This window comes from Anolis sagrei, chromosome 2 (assembly GCF_037176765.1).
Source record: "Anolis sagrei isolate rAnoSag1 chromosome 2, rAnoSag1.mat, whole genome shotgun sequence".
NCBI classification, from domain to species: domain Eukaryota; kingdom Metazoa; phylum Chordata; class Lepidosauria; order Squamata; family Dactyloidae; genus Anolis; species Anolis sagrei.
The window spans coordinates 15,831,176-15,843,178 of NC_090022.1; the positions used below are offsets into that span (position 1 = coordinate 15,831,176).

General features: G+C 45.4%; 2 protein-coding genes across 2 annotated transcripts in view; both read left to right on the forward strand.

Moving 5' to 3' along the window:
- LOC137096299 (zinc finger protein RFP-like) overlaps positions 1-10,650 on the forward strand; it is a 31,547-nt gene extending 20,897 nt beyond the window's left edge. The window contains exons 2-7 of the mRNA XM_067465407.1: positions 2,018-2,113; positions 5,407-5,637; positions 6,382-6,404; positions 6,960-7,078; positions 9,191-9,223; positions 9,970-10,650. Coding sequence (XP_067321508.1) covers positions 2,018-2,113; positions 5,407-5,637; positions 6,382-6,404; positions 6,960-7,078; positions 9,191-9,223; positions 9,970-10,469 — 1,002 coding nt within the window. The 3' untranslated portion in view covers positions 10,470-10,650. The remainder of the gene's footprint in view (positions 1-2,017; positions 2,114-5,406; positions 5,638-6,381; positions 6,405-6,959; positions 7,079-9,190; positions 9,224-9,969) is intronic.
- Positions 1-12,003, forward strand: part of LOC137096349 (zinc finger protein RFP-like) — a 37,602-nt gene that overhangs the window by 755 nt on the left and 24,844 nt on the right. The window lies entirely within an intron of this gene.

Here is a 12,003-nt window from a genome sequence, read left to right on the forward strand (position 1 = left end):
GGGCACAATTTCTGCCGAGCCTGCCTGGATCAAGGCAAGGAGGAGGAAGAGTTCCCCTGCCCACAATGCAGGCAGAAAGTGCAGAAAAGGGGCCTCAAGCGGAATTGGAAGCTGGCAAACTTGGTGGAGATCGCCACGGAAATGGAGAAAGAAAAGGGGAGACTCTGCCAAAGGCACCAGGAGCCCCTGAAGCTCTTCTGCAAGGACCATGACGCCCCCATCTGTATGGTATGCGACAGGTCGAAGGAGCACGAAAACCACCAGGTGATCCCTCTGGATGAAGCATCAATGGAGTACAAGGTAGGGCGGGGGGTTAAATAGGTACCCCTAACAAGGTGTTGTGGTACATCTCCACCCCATAATACAGGTCTGTGGCTGGAGTTCCATATTTCCCCAGGCTCTGATGTTTTCAGGGATCAAGGGTGCACCTACATTGTAGAATTAATGCAGTTCGATTCCACTTTAACTGGCATGGCTCAACGGTACAAATCATGGTAGCTGCAGTTGTATTTTGCATTTTCGCTGAAGTGTGCCACTGCCTTACCAAACCACAAATCCAAAATTCCATAGCATTGAGTCCTGGCAGTTAAAGTAATGTTAAAGTGTGTTAATTCTTCAGTGTAGATCAGATATGGGCAAGCTAAGGCCAGGGGGCCAGATGCAGCCCCCCCCCCCCGGTGCTTGCCTCAGGCTGTCCTCGTTTTCCGTGTCTTCTTGACAAAAGGACACAGCAGCCATGTCCTTATGCCAAAAAAGATGGGGGAGGAAAACACGCAGCAGCTGACATAAGGATGGTGCGAGCGGCCCCGTTTATTAAAGGAGGAGAGCTCGAGGAAGGCATGCAGTGGCTGAGAGCCCTTTGGAGCACTCTCAACCACGGCCTGTCTTGCCCTCCTCCCGGCATAATGCCAAGAGGAAAGCCCAAGGCTCGTGGGAGGGAGATTGGGGCGGGGGGGGAGGATCGGGGCAGTCCCGCCTTCCTCCTGGCATAAGGGTAGGGCGAGCAGACCCGTCCTTTTGCTGGGAGGACAACCTGAGGATGACCCAGGCCCTGCCCTGACCCCTCCTGACCCCATCCTCTCCTGGACCCTCCCACTTCAAAGAGTGTGCCTGGCCCCCTCCCTCCCGCCCCGGCCCACAATGCGACTCCAAGACAAAAAAGTGAAGATGCACCATGAAACTTGAGCAACAGATACAAAAAGATCCCTGAACATTAGCAGGATCTTCCTGATGGTAATGCAGGAGAAACTGCTGCGAGAACACAGACATACAGCCCGTAAACCATACAACACCCCAATATTTGGTTTGATTGCACAAACCAGCTATTCCAGTGCAGTTGCGTTCTCTCTGATAGCAGAGTGATACCAAACTGAGGAGTTTTATATCACACTTCTCTTCATTGGCTCAGTTCTGCCAATTCAGCCATTCAGAGTCCCATGAGCAATTTGAGCAATTTATATGTGTGTGTGTGTGTCAGACAGTATTGGATTAGTGAGGAATAGTGGAAAGTGTGAAGAGGAAGAGAATCCCATCTTTTGATGTGATCTTGCTCCCATCATGCTGGCACAGAAGGGGATGGGACACATTGCCTCAAAGTAAGAGACAGGAATGTTGCGGGATTGTGAGCTATAGGTGGATTTTCACGGACAATATCTAGGGAGGGAGGGGGCAAACCGGCACCAGGATGAACCTGGCATCATACAATAAGGATGCAATGTCACTTTGCCTGCCTCCTGCGATAGCATCCATCAAGTGCATCTCCAAAATAACATTGATTAGTACAGGAATAAAACCTGGGATTTTCAGATACCTTTTTTTCATTTGGAGGGACTTTTTATGAGTAAAGATAATTGTGGAAGCAGTAGTAACAAAAGAAGAGTGTGCTTCCGATAGAGGCCAACATTGTCCAAAGCACCCATAAAATTCAATAAATGTGGTATGGTTGATGGTATGATCTTTGAAACCATTCTAAACCTTGACGAAAAGTAGTGACCAAGAGCTTTCTTTTCCTCTTCAGGATCAGATTTGGAATTATCTGGAGACTCTGAAGAAGGAGAGAGAGAAAATTCTGGCCTACAAAGCAGACACAGCACGAGAAAGCCAAGATTTGCTCGTAAGTGGCATTGCTACTTGGTATATGACCTCCACAGAGAGCTAGACAGGGGGAGTGTGTCCTTGTTGGTTCTCTTGGATATCTCAGTGGCTTTTAATCCCATCAACCAGGGTATCCTTCTGGATTGGCTCTCTGGAATGGGTCTTGGGGGCATTGCTTTGTGGTGGCTCCGCTCCTTGGAGAATCACACCCAGTTATTGAAGATGGGGGACCCCTGGCCTTTGACCTGTGGGGGTCCTGCAAGGTTCCATTCTATCCCCCATGTCTGGATCTCTAGCTTTCTGGTGAAAGAATTGCCTCACAAACAAAGTTGGAAGGCTTTAATTCAAAAGCATGCAGTAGGGGATGCAACAAAATTCCAACTGCCAGTTTATTTCCCCCACGCCACCTATCCTTCATGTTGGCCCTTTCCCTTCATTGCTTCCATTTCCATGGCAACCTTCTCCCTTGTTTCAAATATAGACAGGCCAGATGTAAGGCACGGCCTAATTTCCTGGCTTCACACGAAACCAGGAAATAAGGTCATGACACCCCATGCTTTTTAACATCTACATGAAACCACTGGGTGAAGTCATCCAGAGTTTTGGAGTTTCGTGCCATCTGGTCAGTCACGAGGCCAATCGGGGTATAGGGTGGCAACCTATGCTCAATGAGGTTACACTCCTCCCAAGGTCACAGGGCCACAGTCTGGTGGTCCTCCTGGATTCAGGGCTGCCACTTGATGCTATCAGCAGTGGCTGGGAGGGCCTTCACACAATTAAAGCTCGTGTGCCAGCTGTCGCCATACCTCATCTTGGCCAAGGTGGTCCATGCCTTGGTTACATCTAGATTGGATTACTGCAATGCGCTCTACATAGAGCTGCCTTTGAAGATGGCCCGGGTGTTTCAGCCTGGGTGTTTCAGCTAGCATTTGAGAATGAGTAGTCCCTAGTGACATATGCCCAGTCCCTAGTTCGCCAGATAGTTCTCTGGTCTCTGCACTTCATCCAGCTTCCAGGCCCTGTGGTACGCCGCTTTGCACTATCCCATGTTCACACAGGCTAGAAAAAGTATTTTTGGTTTTTGTCGAGCATCGTTTTGATGGTGCTGCTTTATATTCTTTTTTATACTCTACTAGCTGTGCCCTGCCACGCGTTGCTGTGGCCTTTAGTAAAACTTATCAAAGTTGAGGTAGATATCTGGACTATTATGAAAGAGAGGTCCCTACCTATTCCTTCCCCCTTTTCCTCCCCCTTTCTCTCCTTTCTGTCTTCTCTACCTCTTTCTTTCTTTCACTACTTGGTTTCATCCTTCTCTCTTTCCTCCATTCCCTCCCCCTTTCTTCCTTTGCCTTTCTTCCCTCCCTGTTTGCTTCCTTCTTTCACTTTTTATTTCCTTTTATTTTACCACCATCATAACAATAACAATAATGCAATGCATTGCCTCTGGGACCTGACACCTCTCCCATTCCCCCTAAAAGGGTCTCATAGGAACAATAGCATAATAATAATAATAATAATAATAATAATAATAATAATAATCATAATCATAGAAATAACAACCTTTACCCGCCACGTGTTGCTGTGGCCAATCTTCCCTCTTTCTCTCCTTCTTTCCCTCCTTCCTTCCCTCTCATCTTTCCTTCTCCTCTTCTTTCTCTATCTCTTTCCTTCCTTCCCCCTATTTCTTTCTTTTCTGCTGTCTCTCTTTTCTTTCCTTCCATCTTTCCTTTTCTTTCCTTTTCTTCTTCCTTCTTTCTCTAACTTTCCTTCCTTCCCCCTTTTTCTTTACCTCCCTTTCTCTTTCTTCCTTCTTTCCTTCCTTCCTGTCTTTCCTAGGGTGGGGTTTGGAGGTGGCGTGAAGTAAAAGGAGGTAAGATTGGGGTGGGGGAGTGATGGAGCGTGGGGTTGTGTGTGTGTGTGCAGCGGCGGGGGGAGTGATGGAGCGTGGGGTTGCGTGTGTGTGTGTGCGGCGGCGGGGGGAGTGATGGAGCGTGGGGTTGTGTGTGTGTGTGCAGCGGCGGGGGGAGTGATGGAGCGTGGGGTTGCGTGTGTGTGTGTGCGGCAGCGGGGGGAGTGGGGTTGCGTGTGTGCGTGCGGCGGCGGGGGGAGTGATGGAGCGTGGGGTTGTGTGTGTATGTGTGGCAGGGGTGTGTGTGTGTGCGGGAAGCGGCGCGGCGGGGCTTGGAGTGGGCATGGTTTCCGCAGAGGGAACGTTGGCCAGAAGGGCATGTGCGCGCGCCAGGGATCTTGCGGCTGGGCGCCAATGCGCATGTTCACTTGTTTTGCCGTTTTGTGAGTGTGTTGTTCTGTTGTTTTTCATTTTGAGTAGATACGTTTGTACCTTGTGGGTTGTGTTATGGGCATGGGAATTTTGGTAAAGTTTCGTTGGGGTTTTTTTGAGTTTTGTTTTTTTGCTGTTTTGAGTGTGTTGTTGTGTTGTTTTTCATTTTGAGTAATATGTTTGTACCTTGTGGGTTGTGTTATGAGCATGGGAATTTTGGTTAAGTTTTGTTGGTTTTTTTAGAGTTTTATCCTTTTGCCGTTTTGTGAGTGTGTTGTTGTGTTGTTTTTCATTTTGAGTAGATATGTTTGTACCTTGTGGGTTGTGTTATGGGCATGGGAATTTTGGTTAAGTTTCGTTGGGGGATTTTTGAGTTTTGTTTTTTTGCCGTTTTGTGAGTGTGTTGTTGTGTTGTTTTTCATTTTGAGTAGATATGTTTGTACCTTGTGGGTTGTGTTATGAGCATGGGAATTTTGGTTAAGTTTCGTTGGGGTTTTTTTGAGTTTTATTCTTTTGCCGTTTTGTGAGTGTGTTGTTGTGTTGTTTTTCATTTTGAGTAGATATGTTTGTACCTTGTGGGTTGTGTTATGGGCATGGGAATTTTGGTGCAGTTTCGTTGGGGTTTTTTTGAGTTTTGTTTCATCGTTGGATGCCCCTAACAAATTTATATATATAGATTTAACTTTGTTCTTATCTGGATTGTTAGGGAGATGGTGGCAGGGTATAAGAATACAGTTGCTATTGTTGTTGTTGATGATGATGTTGTTGACTTGAATGTGAGTCTGAATAAACTGAATTTCTTTTTTCAAAAAGATCTCACATTGTAAGAGACATGGCAGCCTACAGAAAATACTGACCCAAACCCATTCCAGTGGCAGGCCCTTGCAGGCCTTCACAAACCGCTTTCACCACTGGATATTGACTTTTTCTTTGTGAAGAGATGTAAGCTCCACTTCAAAGGAATGTGGAGAATTCACTCCAAAGACCCTCTTTCTGCCTCTCACAACTGTTTCTCCTTTCCTTTTTTCTAGGAGAAAACCCAGAGAGAGAAGGTGAGGACTGTGGCTGCATTCAGGTTCATGCACCGCTTTCTAGAAGAAAAAGAGAGGAATCTGCTGGCAAAAATGGAAGAGGTGGAGAAGGAGATTTCAGCCAAAGAGGAGGAACTTCTGGCCCGAATCCCCGAAGAACTCTCCTCTCTCTCGAAACTCATCCAAGAGATGGAGGAGAAGCATCAGCAGCCGGCAAGTGAACTCCTCCAGGTGAGGCCCATATTGTCCCCATGGGTGGCTGAGACAGTGACACTTCAGTTTTCTCATGGTTCTGTGTGCACAAACTATTGTATGACATTACCTTTGTGCTGTGTTTACAAGGCAAAGAAGAAACATAAATGAATTTGACACAAGCCACAGCCGACAGGGAGCTCTAGCGTGGAGTGGTCCATGGGGTCACGAAGAGTCGGAAGCGACCGAAAGAATAAACAACAACAACACTAGCTTGGGTTCCACCTCTAAGAGATAAGATCAGTCTGGTGCAAGTTTTTCAAGCTGTATGGCCATGTTCCCACAACCTCTGAGGATGCCTGCAATAGATGCAGGTGAAACATCAGGAGAGAATGCTTCTGGAACATGGCCATACAGCTCGAAAAACGTAGAGCAACCCAGTGATTTCAGCCATAAAAGCCGACAACACATCAGATCAATTGATCACACAAAACATCTCAAAAATTGTACACAGTCTGGCTGCAGAATTTATTTTAATCAACTTTCAGAAAAGACGAATACATCATTTTTGACATAATCATCTATCAATAAGCTTTTGCATTCCCTTATTAAAAATGAACGAACCACGGTCTTCACCACTGTCTACACCTCTACATCAGACATGAAGGGCTTCTTTCAGGGGTCCAAATCGGTGATAGTCCAATGGGAAAGTTCAGAACTATAGGCAGGATGTTTAACTTTTCCAAATGCCTCTGCTGAATTCTTTCTTCCCTTCATTTACAGGATATCAGAAGCACCTTAGAGGGGTAAGTTCGTTTCCTCTCCTCCTCTCACTAAAGCTCAGATTTCAACACGAAATACACAATTCTCAAAAGCAGCAGCGCATTGCAGGAGTCTGTGTTTCGCTGGTGCTCACAGACAGAATTGGACTGGATGGCCAACAAGATCCCTTCAATTCTGTAATTCTGTGCTGCATTAAAGCAATTTGACAACAACAACAACAACAGCAACAACTTAAATTTGTTGTACACCTCCCCTCAGGACTTGAGGCAGGACACAATCCAGCCAAAGCACATCACTATGAATACATACCATAAAATGGGAACATCATCAGAAAACAACATATACTAAAATACATGACACAAGGATTCAAATGCTGTAACAACAGAATGTCAAGTTCACAGTTTAAAAAACTGTCTTGAACTGCCATGGCTCAATGCTTGGAAACTAGGCACCAGCACACTTTGGCAAAGAAGGCCCCGTAAATGATTACATAGCACTGAGCCATGGGAGAGTTAAAGTGGTGTCAAACTGCATTCGTTCTCTTTGTGCATCCTCGGAGATTGTTCTTTCTCCTCCAGGTACAAGAACAAGGAGACATTTGAGACTTCTGCAGCCTTTCCTCCTGCCCTGAAGTGGAAGATCTGGGACTTCCGTGATTTCACTCCCTTTCTGAAGGGTGTCATCGAACAATTTATAGGTAAGGGAGAATGTCTGCAAGGATCTTCATGAGATGTGACATTGGTCTGAAAGGGGGAAAAAGTTCCAAAGCATTCGGAAAGTTAGAGCCCCTATTAGAATGCCAAGCGAAACAATTTCAAATGTGAAACAAAATTGTATTATTTTCTGTATTGATTTATTCAGTACTGTTTCATTATCCAGGCGAGGGAAGATTATTATTGTTGCCGTTGTTGTTGTTGTTGTTGTTGTTGTTGTTGTTGTTGTTATAATTATTATAATTATAAATATTATTATTATTCTATTGACACAAAAAGACAGTATGTCACAGCAAACGAGATCTGTATGCTGGATTTCGTATCACAAAATCACAAGTTGAACACTTCCCAAGCGTCTAGGACTGTGTGATGTATTTTTGAATGATGTGCACAGATCCAAGTAAGGTGGCCTTTTGCAGTTGACAGGTCGTGATTTTGTCAATGTTTCTTGTCTCTAAATGCTGACTGAGATCTTTTTGGCATGGCACCTATTATTATTATTATTATTATTATTATTATTATCCTTCTTTATCTCCCCCCGAACAGGACTCATTGCAGCTTGAGGGCTGAAGGAGTTAAACCATTTCCCTCCACCCATGTCGCCATCGCCAAAACAACCATTGCTTATGATATGGTGAAGGGAGAGGGGGGAAATAACGGGAGAAACGGTTTTCCTCCTTCAACTTCCCCAACCTCCCCCTGCCCATAAAATGGACTGTCCTTCTCTGTCTAGGCCCATTTTGGAGTCCGCCTGGATCATGGAACAGTGCCATTTTTTTTCTTTTCCATTTTATTTCAAGTGTGGAATCACATTTCAGTTGTGGAGCAAAACAAAATGAAAATGGAGAGGACCCCGATCGGCCTTACTCTGGTTCATGCAACCTGCAATTGTGAGAACTGGTTGAGTACAAGTTGCACATTAGGAAAACCGTATGTTGTGGGGCACCCATTGCTTTATCAGCAAGCTGTAGTATTACGTGGTCTTGATTCAAAGGGGAATATGAACATTGGCCAGGCAGCCCTCCACGTTCGCAGGAGTGAAGGATGTGGCATCTCCAGGCAAAGGGGGAACTGTGGTTTAAAAAAACTGAGAGAATACCAAGAAATGTCTAGGGCCCCTTCTACACTACCATGTAAAAGCCATATTATCAAAAGAGATACTACTACTACTACTACTACTAATAATAATAATAATAATAATAATGAGGTTAGTTTGTATCCCGCACCTCTTCCCAAAGGGACACAGGGCTTTCAACAATAAACAAATACCATAAATAATATAGCACTGACAATCATCACATATCATTTAATGCAACAAAAAACAATAGTATAAATATTAGTAAAACAAATTTCAAAACTTGCCCTCTAAATACAGTAGAAATATATGCGCCGTTGAAAACAAGCCAATTCCTATGATCAGGATATCCAGCATTACGGGTTATAGTTAAGCCATTCAAGTCCTGTCCGCTAAGGTGGTTAATGCTCTTCAGCATTATCAAAAGCCTGCTGGAATAGCCAAGTTTTTAACTCCTTCCTGAAAATTAAAATACTGGGTGTTTGCCTATTTCCTTGGAGAGGACCAAGGAAATTGGCAAGAGTTGGGGGCTACTACCGAGAAGGCCTCTCCCTCGTCCCCACCAACCTCACTTGTGAGGGAAGTGGGATCAATAGGAGGGCCTCCCTGACTGATCTTAAGGCCCAAAATAATTATCTTCTTTGAACTGGAATATATGAGTATACACTGCCATATAATCCAATTCAAAGCAGATAATCGGGATGTTATATGGCAGTGTAGAAGCGACCTAGGTTGCCCAGTGAGAAGTTGACCATCTGAAAGAAGTTGCACTTGGAGATTCTTCGAGAGGTGTTCTCTGTAGGGATCTCTATTCCCCCAGCATGACATTACAATTGAGTCACTCTGGAGGACTTGGAGACTCCCAGAGATAACGTTTTGATCAATGAGATGTAACTCTCTACAGGTAAAGTCGCACTACATCTCTTGGGTGCAGGATGTCAGCCTTCCTGTGTTGGTTATCCCTGGGTTTCTGAGAGTCACCATGTTGTGCAAAACCTCATTCTCTCCTTTCTCTCTCCAGCCTCTCTGGCATCTGGCCTTCAGCAGCAAAAAGGTAAATAAACAAACAAACAGATTTTTTCACAGAAGGTTGCATTGAGGCCGAGAGAGTGGAGTGCGGTTCGCCTGTCTGAGTAGATTTTTAAAGCTCTGAACAAATGGCATGTGTCTGGATTCTGTATAGAACTCCCAAAAGGGTGTCAAAATAACCCAAACACTGACTTTTTATGGCTCTTTGCTTCAAGCTTAATTTAGTGGCGCACATTATGCACCCCTAGATAAAGAATGAGTCTCCTTCCCCAATGTGAGATATGTGGGAATTTAATATTGGCATAAAGCCAGGTGATTAGTCTGCCCTTAAATTCTTTCCGACTTCTGGTAAACCGAGACGATCCTGTCATAGGGTTTCCTGGGGTGGAGAGTGTGGGATTGGCACAAGGTTACCCAGTGGGTTTCCATGACGGAGGGGGATTTGAACCCGGGTCCCTAGAGTCACAGTCCCATCACTCCATGCTCAAAGGTTGGCCGTAGGAAGAAGAGTAACATAATGTAGAACCAATCTAGATTTGAGAGGGCAAGAGAATATTCCCCTGTCATTTTTAAAGAATCAGAGATGGAAGCTGATCTTCCATCAGTTTATCCTTCCTTCCTTCCTTCCTTCCTTCCTTCCTTCCTTCCTTCCTTCCTTCCTCCCTTCCTTCCTCCCTCCCTCCCTCCCTCCCTCCCTCCCTCCCTCCCTCCCTTTCTTTCTTTCTTTCTTTCTTTCTCACTTCACCCCTGATCTGCTTCTACCACCAACAGCATACGTGACTCTGGATCCAGACACAGCCCATCCTTGGCTCATCGTCTCTAAAGATCGCAGGCATGTGACACGTGGGGAGAAACGGCAAGATCTTCCTCACAATCCTGAGAGATTCAATCATTATCCTTTTGTGCTGGGCCAGGAGGGATTTACTGGGGGCAGGCATTTTTGGGAAGCACTTGTGAAGAATGAGGAAGAATGGTTCGTGGGGGTTGCCAGAAAGTCTGTGCAGAGAAAGGGCGCAATTCCCTGTTCCCCTGGCACTGGGATCTGGACAGTGGGAAAGGCAGGAGGTAGAGATGTGCCCCCATCTCTGACTCGGAGCGAGGACCCCAGGAGGGTCAGAGTGACTCTGAATTACAAGGGGGGTCGGGTGGCCTTTTACGATGCAGACTCAGCAGCCCCAATCTTGGAATACCCTCCAGCCTCTTTCTCAGGAGAGACCCTCCTTCCCTTCTTTTATGTGAATAAAAAAACCCAACTGGAGCTCTCTCCCTAAGGATGGAGCACAACGTCCAAAGATTCCCACCAGCCAAGCTTTATCTCCAGAGATGTGGGGCTGTGGGTTGTTTTTGTTCTCTTTCTGAAGCCTCTCTGCTCTCTCTTTACATCTGTGTCAAAACCTGACTGGGAGGCTGGAGTGTGAATGATGAAGCCACTCCTCATGGCAGTGCTCCGCTCATGGACTTCTTCCTCCCATTTGGAAAGCCCAGGTACAACAACAACAACAGAGAGGGAAGAAAAGATCCAAATCTGTTTTTTTTTGTCAAGAATCCCATTTATTGAAATTCAGTTGTAAGTCTATTTGCTCTTGCAGGCATGTAGCCTGCAATTCTCATGGTAGTTCGCGAAAAGGCCTTACTGGTGGATTACTTAAACTGTTATGTTTATTCATATCATGATCTGATCACCATACTCAATATATCCCATATGGATGGGGGTATTGGGGTAATGATACAAAAGGTTTGGTAGGGTAGACCCTCTTTCACTCAGACTCAGCCTCCCCCAAAACTCAGCCCCCCCGAAACCCCCCTGAAAAAAATTCAGCCCCCCCCCCCCCCCGAAACGAAATCCTGGCTACGGGGCTGTGCTCTTGCGTTTCCTAGCGTTTCCCAGGGATATCGGGAGGATTTGGCTGTGGATAAGCCTTGTCTCATCCCCTTGCCAACTTGGAGCCATGTATTTCCTTCTTCTGTCCTCTTAGTGGCCCTTGTCCTGAGTAAAAGTTACGCATTTGGAAAATCCAGTGTTGTGGTGCTCTGACTTCTTTATGAACAATCCATAGTTTTTCATGATCTGTACAATCAAAGGCTTTGCTATAAATGATAAAGCACAGATTGATTTTCCTCTGAAATACTTTTCTGCACTCCATTATGTTACGTATGTTCCAATACGATCCTCTTCATTTTCTGAACGCAGCTGGAACATCTGGCATTTTTAATCTGTATATAGTAAAATACTTTTTTTGGTAACATTTGAGTGTTTTATTTATTTGTATTTATTTACTATATTTATACCCCACCTTTCTCTACCCCAGAGGAGACACCTTTTCGCTCTTTTTCCGAAGGTCAGGAGTATCACTTGTTTCATCTGTGGAAGATCAATGCAATGGTCCTTCTTGTCCAAAATCTCGGATCTCCCGCCGTGCCTGAGCTCTAATTGATCCACTAAAAACATGCATGGATGAAGGCAGGATCAGAAATGGTTTTATTAAGATATTTTTTTTGTCGTGTCAGGAGTGACTTGAGAAACTGCAAGTCGCTTCTGGTGTGAGAGAATTGGCCGTCTCCAAGGACGTTGCCCAGGGGATGCCCGGATTATTTTGATGTTTTTATCATCTTTGTGGGAGGCTTCTCTCATGTCCCCGCATGAGGAGCTGGAGCTGATAGAGGGAGCTCATCCACCTCTCCCCGGATTCGAACCTGCGACCTGTCGGTCTTCAGTCCTGCCGGCACAGGGGCTTAACCCACTGTGCCACCAGGGGCTCCTGTTTTATTCAGATGCCCAGGTTATATGAAAATGGCATTGTTTGT